The 21,431-nt window shown below is 44.2% G+C and overlaps 1 protein-coding gene across 1 annotated transcript; it reads right to left on the bottom strand.

The window, feature by feature from the left end:
* Positions 1–2,929: 2,929 nt before the first annotated feature.
* On the bottom strand, positions 2,930–3,845 carry LOC147858562 (uncharacterized). Its single transcript, XM_087327416.1, has one exon. The coding sequence runs from the start codon at positions 3,748–3,750 to the stop codon at positions 3,289–3,291; it is 462 nt and encodes a 153-aa protein (XP_087183542.1). The 5' UTR covers positions 3,751–3,845; the 3' UTR covers positions 2,930–3,288.
* Positions 3,846–21,431: the final 17,586 nt, after the last annotated feature.

The following is a 21,431-nucleotide window of genomic DNA, read 5'->3' as shown; positions in this document are numbered from 1 at the left end:
AGAGCTCGGCGGAATGGAAGGAGTGGACAACTCTCCTCTACTATGTAATATTCATGATCATCATTTTTTATGATGAACACATATTTCTGCAATTCCCTTTTAATAAAACATGACTCGCATCCTTGTCTTCGATTTTTTCACCCAAACCTCGGATCTTTTTAGTTTGATGCTCCCAAGTTTCAATGAGAAGTATGATATCTAGTTTTATTGATCAATTGCTTTATGTCAAATCATGCAATCCATGGGCATCCATTGTAATTCCAAAAGCATAATCGTAGAAGGGAGGAATTAGTCCCATAGATCACATATCCCTATTTGCCTACTTTTCTATCTTCCAACACATCCTTAACCTTATGTTTTTGTTTTTCTTGATAACCATTGCATTTTAATGGTTTGATCTTCACTCCTTAAGCATTGTATATGTTTGAGGTACACCCAATTATTTTTAAGTATGACCTTCCTGTTTGTATCGTTATTCATTGTGAACAATAGGTCTTTCTACCAAACAAGCAACACCCTATTTCAAACTCAATGCACCCTATTAATATCTTGCCTACCATAATATCCTTTCCAAGGGATGTTGGTGTTTCCATACTCTACTCAATGATCCCACAAATTACAATGCTCTTCGACCATCGTTCATGTTCTTTTAATTCTTAGGTAGTTATACTTTCTATGTGATTACCTTTCTTCGACACATTTATGTTCTTTCAAATCTTGGACATTTATACTTTCTAGATTTTTCCATGATTCCGAACATGCATAACATGTGAGTAAGAGACAATATCACCGCCACACACATTGGCCCATGACTTTGTTGTGCATACATTCTTCATTTCATTCACATTTTGTCTCCTTGTCTCCAATTTTTCCTCTTTCATTGTTTCCTTTAATTTAGTCACGTTCAAATATTCATTTATTCCTAACCAAACTTGCTTACATTCTCTAACCTCATCATCAAGTTTTGCAACTATTTTCTTAAAATGATCATTCTCAATAACAATAACTTGTAGTTTCACATTCCCCCTCATTAGTGCCCTAATCTCTTCACCATCCATATTAATGGTTTATCGTGAAGAAATCAAATGTTTCCTTTAGCTATTGATCGAGGATCTTTGGTGATTTCTGTTCATCATTGATCATACACATGAACGTTATGGTCCTCTTACAAGTGTTTGTCATTGTAAGGTAAAACCTCACCATAAGTATAGTTTTGAATTCTATATACCTTATGTTTATCAAAGAATTCATCTTCCTAGATTATATCTAACAATCGGCAACGGTTCGGCGAGAGAGAGAGAGAGAGAGAGAGAGAGAGAGAGAGAGAGAGAGAGAGAGAGAGAGAGAGAGAGAGAGACCATAACATTAATGGAGGATGCTTTACCTACAAACCAAACAACCACCATGGTTTTACTAGTGTTTACTGTGACCAACTCAATTATCTTTAAAAGAAACAACTAAATCCCTTGTATCCTTTCTACATCGAGTTTCTTTGATGTTATCATCTAAGGCTAAACATGGGTGACATGTACAAAACTCTAATCATTTATGGTGGGTAGATCTATAAACGTAGTGACCATTTTACATTGCCACTTGTAGCAAACATCTTCATTTGGAGAGAATGGATCGGGTTTTACATTTGGGATTGGATCTATAAATAGATGTGGACTAACAATAGGCAATTAGTTCTTTTGCCTTTTTCAATTAGAAGATACTCATTTTTCATATAATGTTTGATTGCCCATCAGATTTAGGATTACATTTCTCGAGTTTGGCAAGTTTTGTCACGTTATGATTTGATGTCGAGACATTGGGTGATTGCACAATTCACATAGCTCAAACCGAGATTAGAGATGGAGATCATTTTCATCTTTCTATGAGATTCGGGATTGTGTCATACTTGGTATATGGAAAACGTGTTTGTATTTGATACTAGGCATGGAGTTAGAACATGTCTACAAAAGTTGGAGTATTGATATGGCAATTTTGTTTATTGGATGGATCAAGTTGAAATTCTTTCCTTGATGGAGTGTTTTGTCTTGTCTTCTAGCAATTCAACATGTCCCACTACCCATATAGTTGTGACAACACTCGATTGTGGTACCATTATAGTGTGTGTTTTCATTGTAACAGAAGCAACATACGCAAGGTAACAAAGATGTGTGAAATTTTTTATAAAAAAAAAAAAAAAAGATGTGTGAAATGAAGAGGGTGTCAACCCAAACAAGCCCTAGAAGAGACTGGTCATTGTATACAAGTCGTAGATACTATTTAGGATAATAAAAAGGCTACTATGAAGACCAAAACTATAACGCAAAAAATGGAATCCATGGTTCCCTCGGAAGAAGATTGCAAATTGATCAGGAATAATGCCCACGAGACCAGAAAAGGCTTGTTGTGACACTATAATATAGACCCAGGAAAAGCGTGGTCTCATACCATATGATATATATCAAGAAAGCAAGTGAAAGAGATATCACAAGATGTAGAATCCTCTATTAATGAATGACAACATTACATTTATTGAGGTAATGCACTCATGTAATGAATCACAGAGAACCATCAATAAGAACGTGACATCAGATGAGATCAGATAGCGAATTTTGGTTGGATGTTCTTGGAAATGAACGCATGTCAAACTACAGTCAGTTTTTCATGCATCTAATCAGTTACCATCAAACAAGCCAGGAAAACCTCTACCAAACATGGATATGTACATACACTTACAGGAGACATACATCCATTTTTGAGTTTGGTTTGATCTTAATTAATTGAGAACTTGGTGTTGGCTGGAGTTTTGCCGAGGATTCACATGTAAAATGAACAAAAGAAGATGAGGCGATATGAATGTGTTTACATTGTAACTGTGTCGTGATTCAACATATTATTAGAGTTTACATATGAACTTGGATTCACACAGAAACGAAAGGGCAGTGACCAAACTTGTTATAATCCACAGTCGTGACGTGACAGATCTTGGGTTGCAGTAAATTCATGAATGGATGAAATGACCTGTGGTAGCTAGTGAGTGAGGAACCATTGTGGGAATGATTTGAGGCTTATTAGGGAGATGTGGGGGGTAGTGATAAACTAACTAATTGTGTATTATTCTCAATTGTGAGAAATTGGGGTTTCCAGTTAGTAGAAAGCAAAAATGTAGGTTGCTGACCCATTGCTGAAATGAGATGAAATGAAATGCTTTTAACAATGCCCATGAAATGAGATGGAATGGAATCTTGAAATAAGATTCAAATGTGGAATTGAGATTTTCTTTTGTGTTTTTCCTTTTCATGATTGATCTGATCCACCATAAAATTCAATGAGATCATTGACATCAAGCTCTCTTATGGAAGGATCATCATTCTCTATTAGCCATATCAAGAACTCAAAAAGGATTGCATCACAGTTGAGAAAAATAGTTTTCTTCGGATTCTGATACCGATTCTGTTTCTCATTCTGTTGATGTTGTCTTTCATGGTTATGGCGATGGTGATGAAGAAGATGATAATGACGGCGACGAGGATGATGAAGATGAGCATGTTGACCTTTCTTGTAGAGATCGAGAAGATCCTGGAAGATCCAATGGTCGAGAATGCTGGGATCCACGAAGAATATCTGATCGGCACCGTCCAAAACGATAGGAATAGAAGAAGGAGGAGGAGAAGAAGTATCAGATCTGAGGCGATGGTAAGAAGAAGAAGAAGAAGAAGAAGAAGAAGAGCAGAGGCCAAAGCTACAGAGAAAGGCCATAGCAGAGAGGGAAAGGAAAGTGGGCAGAGTTCGTGCGAAGAAGAAGACTATATTTCTATCTCTTGGTTTTTTTTTTGTTGGGATTTGACCGTTACTAGTATGTATGTATGTATGTAGTACTGTTACCAGTCTTCCTGCAGAGACAGAGACAGAGGCAGAGAGGGGGAGGGGAAGCAGCCCTAAATTTGGAGTGGTAGTAGTTAAAATTAGTTCATTCTGCTGCTACTACTTACTAGTTTTGGAATCACTTCTAATTTTGGGCGCTTGCTCTTCCTCGTTTTAACAACACACACACACTCTCTCTCTCTCTCTCTCTCTTTGTCTCTGTCTCTTGTGTCTCGTTTTTGTTCATGACTCATGCCTTTTTCGCACTTTCTTTTTCTTTTTAACCTTTCCCTTCTGTTTAAATGTAATAAAAAAAAAAACGATTCAAGATTTCCTCTCTTCCTCCCTCCCTCTCTTTTTAACCTACATCATCTATCAGATTTGTATTAAGTATGTATGTATGTGTTGGGTTTTACCATAGATATTCGTTTACTATTTAGAGCCTCCCCCAAGAAGCCACTCATGCTTCGCGTTTTTCCTATATCTCTTTATATTCTTATTCACATGTCGAGACCGTGTGTTTTTGGATCCGGGGAGGCACTCATCTTTTGCATTTCATACATTGTATACATACATTATCTTTTGCTACAATCTGTTGGCTTGGTGATTTACACCGTAGCCTCGAATTCATAATATTGAAAGAACCTAGCCCATGGGCTACACCCCAACTCATAGATAGCGATCAAGCTCTTGTGGACGTTAAAAAATACATATCTACCTTGAATGAAGGATCTACCGTTACATGAAAAGCTAAGAAACACATTTGATGTCAACATATCATACTTATCTTTATTAAGTCGTGCTTCTCTAAATAAATAAAAATGATCAAATCTTAGTCATTACAAAATAAGATATGTGCTTTATGTGCAAATCAAATAAGTGTAGCTTGAAATGCTTTTATTAGAACATTTGGCCATTCCAAGATAAGACATGTGTTATATCACATGTGTAGATCAAATAATGTGGATTGAAATGCTTTTGTTGGGACATTATGGTGTAGGCATAAATGAAAGAACCAACTTCCCTACTAATGAGGAATATTGGAATGAAATATGGATAATGGCATCTCACTACGCTTGGGGTCTTCGGGAAAATAAACAAAGAAGCTTTTGTACAAACCGCTTTGAGATTATCAAACCTAGATTTCAAGAGGACATGTGATATCTTGTTCCTACAACAATCCGAGTAGAATTCTTCTTCTTCTTCCTTTCCAAAAAAAAAACTCCTTCCATTAGTTATAAAATTTTACAAATGAGATTATTATGTACAAATCCTTGTAGGGACGCGATAGTTCCATCTTATGTGGACACCCACTAACTCAAGAAAGGGAGAGGACGACCATTGTTGGATGAAGGTTATTCGTTGTCTTTCAACTCCCTCAGAGCTGCCCTTGAGACCATCATATTAGCTCTTTAGAGTGGCTATAATTTCACTCCATATCTCTTGCAGTAATATTGTTAGATGCGCGGTTTGGTTGGAGAAGACCCGTCTACACGTTGTTTCCATAGAATCCAAAGAGTTATTGGGCTGACCAATTCCAACACAACGTGAGATTTTTCATTAAGAGGAGTTGAGTGGACATTGTCGATGGTGGAGAAGAAAACCTCTTGTGCTTTTATCACCAAAGTCATTCCCTCCTCCTAATGCTCATATCTGCCAACTGTCATAACTAGACTCGAACCCATAACCTTTTGTTACACGGGTCGAGACTTTACCATTAGGTTATGAATTGTAATTTGAAGGATATTATTTTCATTTAGGTTTTATTGGGAAATTGATGTATATTCCAGATTTCTCTGGAACATTCTAGAAACTTCAGGAGTATTCCTGAAGACACTATAAAAGGAGGCGCAAGGCATTAGTTCGAACCAAATCGGTTCAACGCCAGTCTTAAGCCTTCTAACTACTGTTGTATATCTTCCTTCATATAATACATATACCTTTCGCATCATCATTCTCTCTCTCTCTCTCTCTCTCTCTCACTCACCCATTCCTTCTCTCAAAGTTCGACACCTCTCATAGTACTAATCCTTCTCTGTCTTAGTACTATTCCCCGACAATAGTACTAATCCTTCTTTTAGTACTAATTCCTTCTCTGCCTTAATAGAGTTCCTGACAGTTTGAACCGATTTCTCGGTGCCTGTCTGGTCTTTTCTCTCCCTCTTCCTTCTGTCTCCCTCCTTTCCTATTAGTCTCTTATTTCCCTTTTCCTTCATCCCATGGCCACCGTTAGCGCTGAAGAGTATCAATCCGTTTTCTCGGAATTTCAATGCTTGAAAGAGAAGTTTCATGCTTTGGAACAAGAAAATCAACGCTTGTTGGGGGATCTTCAGCAAATTTCCTTAGAAAAGCAGCAAACGCAACAACAGCATGGGGAACTTGCGTTACGCGTGCAACAACTCGAAGCAACCATCGTAGCAATGCAACAACAAGGGCACGGAGCACAAGGGATTCATAAAGAACCCAAGATTGGCCTTCCCACAAAGTTCGATGGAACGCGATCGCAGTTTAGAGGGTTTCTTAACCAGGTACGGTTAGTTATTCAAATGCATCCGTCCCGATATCCCACCGATGCATCACGAGTGGGTTTAGTAGGCACGTTGTTAAATGGCTCAGCATTAGCATGGTTCGCTCCGCTACTAGAAAAGGAATCTCCAGTACTAAATAATTTTGAAGAATTCATAAGTGAGTTTAAAGCATGTTTTGGAGATACTGACAGCATAAGGACTGCAATCAACAAAATCCGGCGATTACGCCAAGGTGACCGTCCAGCCTCCGCATATGCTGCAGATTTCCGCCTACTCGCCGCCGATATCCCCTGGGATGATCAAGCATTGATGGAGCAGTTCCGCTATGGTCTACGCAACGATGTCAAGGATTTACTCTTGACTTTCCCTGAAGAGCCAAAATCATTAACAGAAGCAATCAGTCGAGCGGTCAGATGTGACAACCGCCTCTTCGAGCGACGTTCGGAACGACAATTTCAGATGCCGAGGGCAAGATCCGAGCCTACCTATGCCTCAGTGGTAGCAAAACCTTTTCAAAGGGAGTCACATAATGCGCCTCCAGTAAGTACTCCAACTCCAATGGAAATTGACACTACACGTCGTCGTGGGCCGCTATCGGAGGAGGAAAAGCAACGACGCCGAACAAACCGATTATGCCTTTATTGCGGTGGACCAGGGCATATCGCGATAAACTGTCCCCATAGACCAAGAAGGCAGGTAAACCAAGTCGTTGTTAGTTCTGACTATACTAAACCCGAGTCTATTTCAGTAGGAATCTCTGATAGTCCTCATAGTCATAATAGTCCTAATAGTACTAATAGTCCGAATCTCGCAAACAAATTTGATGTCCTTAGCCAATTAGAAGAAGAGTTAAACGACTAAGTCCAGCCAAAATAGGAGCCGTTTGGTTGGACAGCCCTAGATCTGTGCAGCCCATTAGTGGTTCCATTCCCTCTAAGCAAGTTAGTGATGTGTTCGTAGCCCAAGTAGCAGTTAGTACTAAAAGTACCCCTCCAGTACATACCTTAGCCCTTCTAGATTCCGGAGCTAATTCTTGCTTCATGGATAGGAATTTTGCCCGAGCTCATCAGATATCTCTCAGAAAGCTCCCATGTCCAGCCTCAGTAGTAGTCATTGATGGTCGTCCCATTGCTTCTGGTAATATCATAGAAGAGTCGGAACCCGTTAATATTGTCCTAGATAACTTAACATGTGTAGTATCATTTAATATTATTAGTATTCCAGAACATCCCATAGTTTTAGGATTACCATGGTTCGAGTTACATAACCCAGACATAGATTGGAGGACAAGGGAAATCCGGTTGCGACAAACCCAAGGATCTACCCAGAAGGTTGCAACCATTTCGCTACGTCAGTTGCGTGAGGAAGGGCGCAAGGAGGAAATGTTTCTCTTCGCAATATCAGTACAACCCTCCAGTACCACCAAAGAGGAGTCCACCGTTCAACTTCCCGAGAAGTATCGTCAGTATGCTGATGTGTTCGATAAAGTACAAGCCAACACACTTCCTCATCATCGGCCGTACGATTGCGCCATCGACTTACAACCGGGAAAAGAGCCGCCATGGGGGCCGATCTACAATTTGTCACCAACCGAGCTAGAAGTCCTTCGAGCCTATATAGAGGAGAATTTGGAGAACGGTTTCATTCGGCATTCGAAATCTCCAGCCGGCGCACCCATTTTCTTCGTCAAGAAAAAAGATGGGTCGCTTCGACTCGTTGTAGATTACCGTGGCTTGAATAAGGTCACAGTAAGAAATAGGTATGCTCTTCCCCTTATCTCAAGTCTTTTAGAACGGATCAACGGTGCCAGGTTCTTCACGAAGATCGACTTACGAGGAGCTTATAACCTCGTACGGATCCGACCAGGAGATGAATGGAAGACCGCGTTTCGCACCAGATATGGGCACTTCGAGTATACGGTCATGCCGTTCGGACTCACTAATGCGCCGGCAGTCTTCCAGCACATGGCGAATGATATATTTCGAGATCTCTTGGATGATTTTTTGATCATCTATTTGGATGATCTACTGGTTTATTCAAAGACCCAAGAAGAACATGATTCTCATGTACTATTAGTACTAAAACGACTTCGAGAACATGGTCTGTATGCAAAGTTAGAGAAATGTAGTTTCGGGTGCAACCAAGTGGAGTTTCTCGGCTATGTCATCTCCTCAGAAGGCATATCTATGGACCCAGCCAAGGTCAAAACGGTGATAGATTGGCACACTCCGCGTTCGGTGCGGGATGTGCAATGCTTCCTAGGCTTTGCAAATTTTTACCGGAAGTTCATACAAAATTACTCAAAAATTGTGCTGCCTCTCACACAGCTCACCAGGAAGGGACAATCATTCATTTGGTCTAAAGAGACGGACATGGCTTTCGAGATTCTTAAGAAGGCGTTTACATCAGCTCCAATTTTAGGTCATGTGGATCCGGAAAAACCATTCATTATCGAAGCTGACGCATCGGATTTCGCATTGGGGAGCATTCTGTCACAACAGGGTAACGACGAGAAGCTACATCCTGTGGCTTTCCACTCCCGTAAGTTTGACGCCGCCGAAATCAACTACGAAATTCATGATAAAGAGCTATTAGCAATAGTTGATTCTTTTATGCAATGGAGGCATTTCCTGGAGGGATCTCCTCATCAGGTCACTGTATTCAGTGACCACAAGAACCTTGCCTACTTTCAAGATGCTCGTGTACTGAATCGACGTCAAGCTCGGTGGGCCCACTTCCTCACACGCTTCGACTTCAAAATTACATATCGTCCGGGGAAGCACCAAGGGAAGGCAGATGCATTATCACGGCGTTCGTATCTAACACCACGTCCCGGTGAGCCAGCTTTCGATAACCAGAAGCAAGTAATCTTGGGTCCAGCACGACTGCAAGCAGCACAGGTCTTTGACATGCCCGTGGATTCCGACATTACCAATACTATACGTGAGGACTTGAAGACTGACGCTTTCGCCCAAGCTATACTAGCACAAATTGACCCCTCTCGAGCGTCATGTTCACAATCACAATCACCAGGTACGGATTATCGGCAATTCAAATACTGTGATGGATTACTCTTCTTTAAAGAACTTTTGTATGTTCCTAATGGTTCTTGCCGCCTTCAAGTAGTACAAAACTGCCATGACACATATACAGCAGGACATTTTGGTAGTACTAAAACATTAGATTTAGTACAACGATCATTCTGGTGGCCCCGTATGCGACAATTTGTCGAAGATTTTGTTCGGACTTGCGATACATGCTGCAGAGCGAAAATGCCAAGACATCATCCATATGGTTTATTAGAACCATTACCAATTCCAAGCAAGCCATGGCAATCCATTGCTCTTGACTTCATTACAGATCTTCCAGTCTCTAAGGGATTCAGTGCGATTCTCACAGTGGTGGATCGATATACAAAGATGGCTCATTTCTTACCATGTACTAAAGAAATATCTAGTGAAGACACCGCCGAAATTGTCATGCGGGAAGTATGTCGGCATCATGGACTCCCTGATAATATCATCAGCGATCGTGGACCCCAATTTGTGTCAAAATTCTGGAAGCACCTTTTTAAAATGTTGAAGGTCACTTGTCACCTCTCCTCCGGCTACCACCCACAAACCGACGGTCAAGCTGAACGAACAAATCAAACACTGGAGCAGTATCTGCGGTGCTTTCTCAACTATCATCAGAATGACTGGGCAGATATTCTTCAGTTCGCCGAATTTGCCTATAATAACGCTATCCACGCATCGACTAAAGTCACGCCATTCTACGCTTATACAGGATATCATCCCCGGTGGTGTGTCCTTGAAACCCCAGAAGTGTCCACAAATCCTTGCGCGGAGGATCGTTTGGAGCGGTTACGCAAGATACAAGCGGATTTATCTACTCAACTCCAGCAAGCTCAACAATCACACAAGGACTACGCAGATCGTCATCGACTTCCATCCAGTTTTAACATTGGAGATCGGGTGTGGCTGCTACGACGACACATCAAGACTACTCGCCCATGTGAGAAGTTGGATTATCGGCGATTAGGTCCTTTCCGTATTATCGGGAAGATTAATGATGTCGCTTTTCGTCTCGAGCTACCTCCACAACTTCGGATACATCCGGTGTTTCATAGTTCTCTCCTCGAACCCTATCACGAGAGCACTATCCCAGGACGTACTATACAACCACCACCTCCTATCGAGCTCGAAGATGGACCTGAGTATGAGGTCGCTGCCATCCTCGATTCCAAGATTGTTCGCAACAAGCTCTACTATCTAGTCGATTGGCTAGGATATAGTCCCAGCGAGCGTACTTGGGAAACAATCGAGAATGTGACCAATGCTCGTGCTCTTCTAGAAGACTTCCATCGACGATATCCCGAGAAACCGGGTCCTCAATCCAAAACGACTCGTGGAACTCGTCGTTTTAAAGGGGGGATAGTGTCATAACTAGACTCGAACCCATAACCTTTTGTTACACGGGTCGAGACTTTACCATTAGGTTATGAATTGTAATTTGAAGGATATTATTTTCATTTAGGTTTTATTGGGAAATTGATGTATATTCCAGATTTCTCTGGAACATTCTAGAAACTTCAGGAGTATTCCTGAAGACACTATAAAAGGAGGCGCAAGGCATTAGTTCGAACCAAATCGGTTCAACGCCAGTCTTAAGCCTTCTAACTACTGTTGTATATCTTCCTTCATATAATACATATACCTTTCGCATCATCATTCTCTCTCTCTCTCTCTCTCTCTCTCTCTCTCTCTCTCTCTCTCTCACTCACCCATTCCTTCTCTCAAAGTTCGACACCTCTCATAGTACTAATCCTTCTCTGTCTTAGTACTATTCCCCGACAATAGTACTAATCCTTCTTTTAGTACTAATTCCTTCTCTGCCTTAATAGAGTTCCTGACACCAACTGGGGTTTGCCATGATAGCCAACATATATTTTCCCACTTGATTGAGCCTTGCACCTGGCATAATTGCAACAATCGGCCAACCCCCCGCCATATTCGATGGGACGGTGTCGTGAAGATTTTCGACAATGGTGTGAAAATCACATAAAACGTACAAAATTGAGTATGCATCACATAAAACAATAATAGTGAAGATAACCTTTTAAATAAGTTTAATATCTAAGTACAAAATGATGGAGGCTTTCAAGAGCTTTCAAATGCACTTTATTACACGAGAAACGGACAACTAGATGTCAAGATATAAGGGTATAAAGTTTGTGAAAGGAAAAGAGAAAATTGTGAGATATCCCACATAGGCACGACAAATACGGCTCTCATCATATATAACGTAGAGCACAAGCTATTATCTTTGTGTTTATGTGTGGAGCATAGAGAGTTTAAGGTAACTTGAACTAAGCGTGGAGGTGGCATAGCACTCGTAAAGGTTTTGGCCAACCAAAACCGGTCCGGCGATGGAGCCGGTGCGTCGACGGCAACCGGCAACCAGTGATCCGACGGAGCTGGCGAGCTAGTGGAACCGACATTCGGTGGTGCACCGGCGAGGCGGCGACCACCGATAACATCCGGCGACGGCATCCAACGGCATCCGGCGACTAGATAAATAAATATATAAATATATATACATATACAAGGAAGGCAAGTAAGGATTCAAACCTTGCACCTCCAAGTTAGGAGTCAATTGGCTTACCACTAAGCCAAGATATTTAGTTGAAATTATATTTCTATCATTGTACTTTTACATATAAATTCTCATACATGAGAACTAAAATGAGTGACATGGTTATCATGCACCACATGTAATACATGAGCGCCAAATGGCAAACATGCATTTGATGCATGTCTTGAACCCTCAAATGCATGAGGGCATCTATAAAGAGGGAATGAAAAAGATCAATGGGGGATTTTCTGGGATAAAAGAAAGCTTTGTACTTTAAATCAAAATTAATATTAAGAAGAAAATTCGTTATCCTTTTGATGATATACCTTGTCCTTGAAATCTAAAGTCAAGAGTTCTTAATCTCTCTCTCAATCTAAAATCAAGCGTTCTATCTTATCTCAATCTCTCTCTCTTTCAATCTATCTTAATTCCTTTCCCGCTAAAGCTTGTGGAAACTTCGAGTCCTTCTGGTCCAGAACCCCGGCGGTTCCGCCTCGCGATCCGCGCCTAGTGACGGATCTTCACGACAACGGTGGGCAGTCCCACAGAGCGTGTCGTATTGATTCTACTCCATTTGGACACTCTACACAATTGGGAGAGCTAAGGTTCCCACGTTGCCATGCTCCCACCAGTAGTGACTTATGTATTAATAGCCATTAGAACGTGGTAATTCGCCTCATGTGTTGTTGTTACCAGATTTTCTGCCAAAACTTGGTGATAATTGTGTGAGGAACTTGATATGCGTGCCAGACCTTTGCAACAGCCGACTCTCGGGCAGTTTGAGCAGCTAGGATGTGGTGACCCAATCTAATTGGCAATTAGAAGAAAGGGATGGGTTTGCTTCCTTGCTCCACGTAAGGATCACGCCATGTCCATTGCAAAGGGTCCCAACTAACCTTACATAGCCATGTGTTTTCATGAGTACATATGTGCCAATCGGGTTGTACTTTGATCAGATCGGGATCTACAATCCATTTATGACCAATATACGTGAGTACTCAAATTGCGTTATTCTATGTTCGTGGCTCAATGTCTCACAATTTAGAGCCTTTGATCCTGTCTGGTGATCCCCTACCTCTCGAGATCAAAGATCCCTCCTCCTCGTAGCCTATCCATTTCTCCATTGTCCTCCTATGAGTAGTGGCTTCCCTAATCAGTAGAGCGTTATTGATTTCCTATCTCATTGTCCATCCGCCCCTGGTGCCATGGAGTGTGTTGGCTTGCTCTTTTCTGTTGGGATTACGGTCCCTCCGGATGGGATGGTCAGATGTCCGGGAATCGGGAATGAAGACCCGAATGAGGAGTACCCGGTATCAGAGCCGGATGATGAAGACCCGGTTTCGGATCCGGATGATGAAGACCCCGGCTACGGATCCGGATGATGAAGACCCCGGCTACGGAGCCGGATGACGAATGTACCCGGAGAGAGATCCGGATGCGGGGACATATTTGTGAATATGTTTGCCAAGGGCCCTTGAGGCTATATTTGTAAATAGCCCGAAAGTCATATGTGTATAAATATGACTTAGGGCAAACAGTTTTGTAGTTGTTGCTCATTTTTCTGTTTTCCACTTAGAGGGAGCGAAGTGAGAACAGCCGAGAGAGAGAGTGAGAGAGAGAGAAAGGAAGAGGTCGACGCCTCTGTGTAATACCGCCGCCTGTGGCGAGGACAGCGAGCTCAAGGTCGTCGCCTTGCAGCTCGCCATTGTACATTCCCTGCGTATAGTGATAGTTGGAGTCTTGCACTCCCGTGGTTTTTCCCGTCTAGGGTTTTCCACGCTAAACCCTGTGCATTCGAGTCTCTCTCTGTGTTTTCGATTTACTGCTGCATTGACTCGTGTTTCCTCGGTTGTGGCCGAGAGGTGAAGCTTCTGAAAGCGTCAATTTCTAACAATCTGGTATCAGAGCAACTGCAGTGCAGAAAATGGAAGGCGGCAGCAGCGAGCGGTCGGGGATGATGGTGCTGAATGCGCAGAACTACGCCGACTGGAAGATAAAGATGGAGGATCTGCTCATTGTTCGGGACCTGTATGAACCGATCGACAGGTCGGAAATACCCAAGGGGGTACTTGAGACGGAATGGAGGCTTCTGAACCGGAAAGCCGTTGCAACCATTCGGCAATACGTCGACGTGAGCGTTCTACAACATGTGGCGAACGACACCAACGCATATGAGATGTGGCAAAAGCTGTCGGGCCTCTACGAGAGGAAGAATGCGTTGAACCGGACCTCCCTGATGAGGAAGATAGTGAACCTCAAGTACTGGGACGGCGAGAGTATGGTGGAACACGTAAGCACGTTCGTGGGATTCGTGAACCAGCTTGCGGCGATCAAGTTCCCGTTGGAGGATGCAATGCAAGCCATCATCCTGATGTGTACATTGTCGGCAAGCTGGGAGAACTTGGTGGTGACTCTCAGCACCTCCTGCACCGAAGATAACTTGTCCCTACAAACGGTAAAGACAAGCATTTTGAACGAAGAAGCGCGTCGGAGAGATAAAGAACCGGCCTCCGATCCGAAGATGCTGCTTACCGAATCGGATCGGGGAAGACAACGGAACCGGAGTCCGCAAAGACGGGAGAAGTCGGGGACCCGGTCGCAATCAAGAGGAAGGCCCACATGCTTCCACTGTGGGAAGCCGGGGCACTTCCGAAAGAATTGTCGGCATTACCGAAAAGACAACGGAGCCGACGACACCAATTCGAAGAAGTCTTCGGAACGGAACGGTGCTTACCGGGGAGCCACGGACCGGAATGGTTCGGATCGGCGAGAGCAGGACCGGAAAGGAACGACGGCACTCGCGGCAAGTGAAGAGGAGATCATGCTCATCACCGAAGAAGGTGAACTAAACATTGCCGGTGATGAGACTACCTGGGTGGTCGATTCCGGAGCGTCGTTCCACCTGACCCCGGAAAGAAGATACTTCTCATCCTACACAGCCGGTGAGCATGGCTGTCTTCGGATGGGAAATGAAGGTACGTGCCGGATTGCCGGCATAGGAGACGTGTGGTTGACAACCTCGACCGGATGCAAAATGTTGCTGAAGGATGTCCGACACGTTCCGGAGGTTCGATTGAACCTGATTTCAGCCGAGAGGCTAGACGATGAAGGCTACACAGGTAGCATCCGGAACGGCATAATGAAGTTCAGCAAGGGGAGCCTGATAGTGGCTCAGGCCCGGAAAGTCAACACACTGTACCTTATGAATGCCTGGTTGTGTCCGGAGGAGTTGAACGTGGCAGCCGACACTGCCGGTGAGCTGTGGCACAAGAGACTGTGCCACATGAGTGAGAAGGGGATGAAGAGGCTTGCAGAAGACAACCTTATTCCAGTGAAGCATGTGCACCTGGAGAAGTGCACCGATTGCCTGGCCGGTAAGCAGAACCGAACCTCCTTCCACTCAAGGCCACCGACGAGACGTAGCGCACCATTGGAGTTGGTGCACACTGACGTGTGTCAAGTAGAAACGAAGTCACATGGCGGAGCTCAGTACTTCGTGACATTCATTGATGACCACAGCCGGAAGCTGTGGACGGCACCGTTGAAGACAAAGGACCAAGTGTTGTGCGTCTTCAAAGAACTCCACGCGAGAGTGGAAAGGGAATCCGGCAAGAAGCTGAAAGCAATACGAGCGGATAACGGAGGGGAATACCGAGGGCAGTTCGAGGAGTATTGTCGCTCGAAGGGAATCCGGCTCGAGTTTACTGTGCCGAAGACGCCGGAACTGAACAGGCTGGCCGAGAGGATGAACCGGACCATAATGGAGAGGGTCCGGAGTATGCTGGCGCATGCCAAATTACCCAAGGGGTTTTGGGCTGAGGCAATGTCGATGGCGACATACGTGATAAACAGATCACCCTCAGTACCTTTGGACAGAGACACGCCGCAGAGAGTGTGGACCGGTAGGGAAGTATCCTACCGGCATCTGAAGGTGTTCGGGTGTCTCGCATATGTGCATGTGGCAAAGGACCGGAGAGGAAAGCTAGATCCAAAGACCCGGCCATGCATATTCCTCGGTTACGGCGATGACGAGTTCGGCTACCGTGTATGGGACCCGGTCGACAAAAGGATATTCCGGAGTCATGATATCATCTTCATGGAGGACAAGACACTCGCCGACTGGGAGTCGGAGAAGAAGATGAAGAGCTCCAAGTCGACCAGTGAGGATCAACTCTACGAGGAGCAGTCCCAACCGGCAAGGGACCGGTTAGCACTCGAGGATCCGGCCGAAGACGGTGAAGAAACAGAACCGGCCGAGGAAGATGAAACTGATACCGGAACCGGCCCCGATCCCGAAATGGATTTAGATGAAGAGGAAACGGAGGAGCCGGTTACCGAAGCTCCGGAACGGAGATATCCTCTAAGAGAAAGAAGGGCCCCCCGGAGATTTCCGGAACCAGAGCACGTGCTGCTAACCGACGAAGGGGAGCCGGAGAGTTTTGAAGAAGCAAAGCTTGACGCCCATAGCCGCAGGTGGTTAAGTGCCATGCAGGAGGAGATGGATTCCCTGCATGAGAACCACACATATGAACTTGTGGAGTTGCCGAAAGGAAAGCGGGCACTTCGAAACAAGTGGGTGTTCAAGCTGAAACCGGGAGATGCCGGAAACCCCCCGAGATACAAAGCCAGGATCGTGGTGAAGGGGTTCCAGCAGAAGAAGGGCGTCGACTTCGACGAGATATTTGCCCCGGTAGTGAAGATGACCTCCATCCGGACGGTGCTGAGCATAGCGGCAAGCATGGACCTCGAGGTAGAACAGATGGACGTGAAGACGGCATTCCTTCACGGTGACCTCGAAGAAGAGATCTACATGCAGCAACCGGAAGGATTCGAGAAGAAAGGGAAGGAGCACCTGGTATGCCGGTTGAAGAAGAGCCTTTACGGACTGAAGCAGGCTCCCCGGCAATGGTACCGGAAGTTCGACTCTTTCATGACCGACGAAGGGTACCACAAAACGCAGTCCGATCACTGCGTGTTTGTGAAGAAGTTCGAAGGAGGAGACTTTCTAATACTCCTCCTGTACGTGGACAACATGTTGATCGTCGGACGGGACCAGGTCAAGATACGGATGCTGAAGAAAGTGCTTCACCGAACCTTCTCAATGAAGGACCTGGGTCCGGCGAGGCAAATACTAGGGATGCACATCATCCGGGACCGGAAGAAGAAGCAGTTGTGGCTGTCACATGAGAAGTACGTGACAAAGGTGCTTCACCGGTTCAACATGTCGGAAGCAAGACCGGTCGGGTCAACCCTCCCGGCAAACTGCAAGTTGTCCAGCAAGCAAAGCCCCAAGACAAAGGCTGAGAAGGAGGACATGATGAAAGTACCATATGCCTCTGCCGTCGGAAGTTTGATGTACGCAATGGTGTGTACAAGACCGGACATAGGATATGCAGTCGGAGTGGTGAGCCGGTACATGAGCAATCCCGGCAAAGAGCACTGGAACGCGGCCAAGTGGATACTCCGATACCTGAAGGGCACGGCAAACGTGTGCCTCCGATTCGGCTCCGGTAAGCCTGAACTCGACGGCTTTACCGATTCGGATATGTCGGCTGATGCAGATACCAGCCGGTCCACATCAGGGTATGTGATGACGTATGCAGGGGGAGCTGTTTCGTGGCAGTCGAGGCTGCAGAAGACGGTTGCGTTGTCAACCACGGAGGCGGAGTACATGGCGGCTGTTGAAGCCGGCAAGGAAATAATATGGATGAAGGACTTCATTAGAGAGCTCGGTATCCGGCAGGAGGAGTACCGACTCTACTGCGACAGTCAGAGTGCCATCCACCTTGCGAAGAATGCGGCCTATCACTCCCGGACGAAGCACATCCAGCGAAGATATCACTGGATCCGGGAAAGGATAGAAGATCAGGAGTTCGTGCTGACGAAGATCCACACGGACGAGAACGGGTCAGATATGCTGACCAAAGTGCTCACACCCGACAAGCTGGAAGCGTGCCGGAAGAGGGTCGGACTGGAAAGACATCCCATGCCGAAGTGAAGGGGGAGTTTGTTGGGATTACGGTCCCTCCGGATGGGATGGTCAGATGTCCGGGAATCGGGAATGAAGACCCGAATGAGGAGTACCCGGTATCAGAGCCGGATGATGAAGACCCGGTTTCGGATCCGGATGATGAAGACCCCGGCTATGGAGCCAGATGACGAAGACCCGGTTCCGGATCCGGATGATGAAGACCCCGGCTACGGAGCCGGATGACAAATGTACCCGGAGAGAGATCCGGATGCGGGGACATATTTGTGAATATGTTTGCCAAGGGCCCTTGAGGCTATATTTGTGTATAAATATGACTTAGGGCAAACAGTTTTGTAGTTGTTGCTCATTTTTCTGTTTTCCACTTAGAGGGAGCGAAGTGAGAACAGCCGAGAGAGAGAGTGAGAGAGAGAGAAAGGAAGAGGTCGACGCCTCTGTGTAATACCGCCGCCTGTGGCGAGGACAGCGAGCTCAAGGTCGTCGCCTTGCAGCTCGCCATTGTACATTCCCTGCGTATAGTGATAGTTGGAGTCTTGCACTCCCGTGGTTTTTCCCGTCTAGGGTTTTCCACGCTAAACCCTGTGCATTCGAGTCTCTCTCTGTGTTTTCGATTTACTGCTGCATTGACTCGTGTTTCCTCGGTTGTGGCCGAGAGGTGAAGCTTCTGAAAGCGTCAATTTCTAACATTTTCGTGGTAGTGACATAAACCGTCTCCAACATTCTACACTTTTTCTTGAACCTTCTGCAATGGATCCCCATGGCAACCCCTTACTTGATCCAAGTAGTTGATTAGATTCATCCTTGATACATGGGTTCTATAAGATACATTGATTGAGCCACGCAAGTTCAAAACTCGGTTGATCACACTTGAGCCCTCGTCTAATGTTACATCATGCCTTCCACATGGATGCACTGAATCTATCCTCCAATTGGTGGGAGAAACTAGATTTGAGATCCATGTTTAGAATCCATCCCGTTTGGGGGGCCCAATTAACCCCTTTTCGTGGCCTAAAGTAAGCGAAACGTCATTTCCTGGTTGGAGTCCTCGCACCACAAATTTGGCAAGTAAGGCTTTTGATTGTGAGAGGGGATCAACCAACCCCAATCCCCCTCTCGACTTAGGTGTTGTGAGTATAGGCCATGCCACCTTGGCGTGAGTTACATGATCTTCCTTACCAGACCAAATGTAGTTGCATACCAGTCGTTGAATATGATGTATACTATCCTTGGAGATTGTCCAACATGATAGACTGTACCATGTTGTTGCGAGTAGTACCTGGTTTGCCACTATGATGCAACCCGCTAACGTCAGTTTTTTCGAACTCCAATGTATCAACTTTTGTCGAATGGAATGGATAACGGGTGCAATCATAGTCTCTGGCGGTATGTTGAAACCAATTTGGAAACCCAAATATTTGGTGCTCACTCCTTGATTGATCCATTTGAAAGAGGGATGTGGGTGCCACGCAGGATGTGTTTCATGAGAAAGCAATATTGCATAGGATTTGTGCCAATTGATCATGGCATTGGATCTCTTGCAAAATACGGCTAACCCACTTTCGAGGTTTTGTAGGTTTTCCAAGTCCCCTTGCAGGTAGATCGCTGTGTCATCTGCAAATTCTATATCCAGGATGCTTTGATGAGAATGAGGCACGAGAAGACCACGTAGGTTGAGATGCCGCGAGTTGAGAAAGCAAGAGAGTGCTTCGGCATATAATAGAAATAAGGATAGAGCTAGTGGGCATCCCTATCGTACAGATCGGGATATTCGGAAAAAGGGGCCCCTTTCACCTGCCAGTGAAACGCAACTGCTGTCATTCCTATAAAGTCCTGCAATGCCTTTGATCCATGTCTCTTGAAAGCCGAGTTTCCCCATCACAATTTCAAGAAAGTTCCAGCAAACCCTGTCAATGCCTTTGATCCATCACAATTGAAAACCGAGTTTCTTGAAAGCCAAGTTTCCCCATCACAATTTCAAGAAAGTTCCAGCAAACCCTGTAATGCCTTTTATCCATGTCTCTTGAAAGCCGAGTTTCCCCATCACAATTTCAAGAAAGTTCCAGCAAACCCTGTCAATGCCTTTGATCCATCACAATTGAAAGCCGAGTTTCCCCATCACAATTTCAAGAAAGTTCCAGCAAACCATGCAATGCCTTTGATCCATGTCTTTTGAAAGCCGAGTTTCCCCATCACAATTTCAAGAAAGTTCCAGCAAACCCTGTCATATGCTTTCTCAAAATCTAGTAGCACCACTGCTACCTTGTTGTTGGTACGCTTGGCAAGGGCTATTGCTTCCCAGAATGAGAAGAGATTGTCTAGGATGCTCCGATTTCTAACAAAACCTATCTGGGATGGATGAATGAGTTGAGGGAGAAGAGGTGTTAACCAACATGCCACGATTTTTGTGAGCAACTTATAGACAGTATTGATCTAAATATGATGCGAATAATGAACATTTGTGTAAATAAGCATGTTTGTCAAGTTTATGGTTCAAATGTGAAAGGGATTACACCCACTTTATTTTGTGACATGGATCAATCTAAAATCTTGGAATTGGATTGCTTGAAATAGATTAATGCCATGTGTGAATAATGGTTTTTGAAGGATAAAAAAAGACCATTCATCATTCATTCAATCAATCTTGTAGGTTTGGAGGAAAAAAATGTGCATGATATTCGATGTGGGTATAATGGTACTCGACCCAATGCTATAACCACGTACTTGCGTGCATAAACCTATTATTCTTTTGTACACATTATATGAGGGTCGGGGAAAGGGCTTTGAAATTGCTTTCAACAACTTGAAGCTTGATATTTTGAAATTGTTCTTTTCAAGTATATGGCTAGAGAGGATTAAGTGAACCCTTTTGTGGTTGGTGAACATGTTGTAGTGGAGTGAGTGTTTAGTCTATCTCATCCTTCTTGACTTGATTATTGCTCTTCAACATGGTATCAGTTATGAGGGCAAATTGAATCACATATGAATTCTTCTTATTCTTGTCCTTCATTTGAATTCCTATGGAACAATGTTGGGTATTATTTAATTAGAAGACGTAACTAGTTTAATTTATTCTAAATTGTTATGGCTTTGTGGAATTTGATGATTAATGCATGGTTGAGGTTCTTACTTTCGTATTACCCTCATGTAAAACTTGAAAATGATCATAATGATATTGGGTATAGCTTTTGAATTATGCTAGAAATTCATTTTGATGGATATAGTGTTTTGCATAAAGATAAGTTTTGAATCATGCAAAGCCGTGAGAGTGAAAACTAGAGGCTCAAATGCTCACATAATTTCAAGAGCTTTGTGACTATCGAGCAATCATGTACTTGTCAATCGGGTGTGATTAAGTACGTACAATTTGTGTAAAAATGGCAAGATGGTGATGTATTCATAGCAACTCAAGGGGATGTTCCTATGCT

This window comes from Azolla caroliniana, unplaced genomic scaffold (genome assembly GCF_043228905.1).
Source record: "Azolla caroliniana isolate FFs.n. ecotype wild unplaced genomic scaffold, voAzoCaro1.0.p SCAF_11, whole genome shotgun sequence".
Classification (NCBI taxonomy): Eukaryota; Viridiplantae; Streptophyta; class Polypodiopsida; order Salviniales; family Salviniaceae; genus Azolla; species Azolla caroliniana.
The sequence above is the reverse complement of the archived record's forward strand: the minus strand, read 5'-3'. Positions and strand labels throughout refer to the sequence as shown.

Coding starts and splice junctions, on each gene's coding strand:
- LOC147858562 (XM_087327416.1), bottom strand. CDS start 3,750: ATGGCCTTTCTCTGTAGCTTTGGCCTCTGCTCTTCTTCTTCTTCTTCT.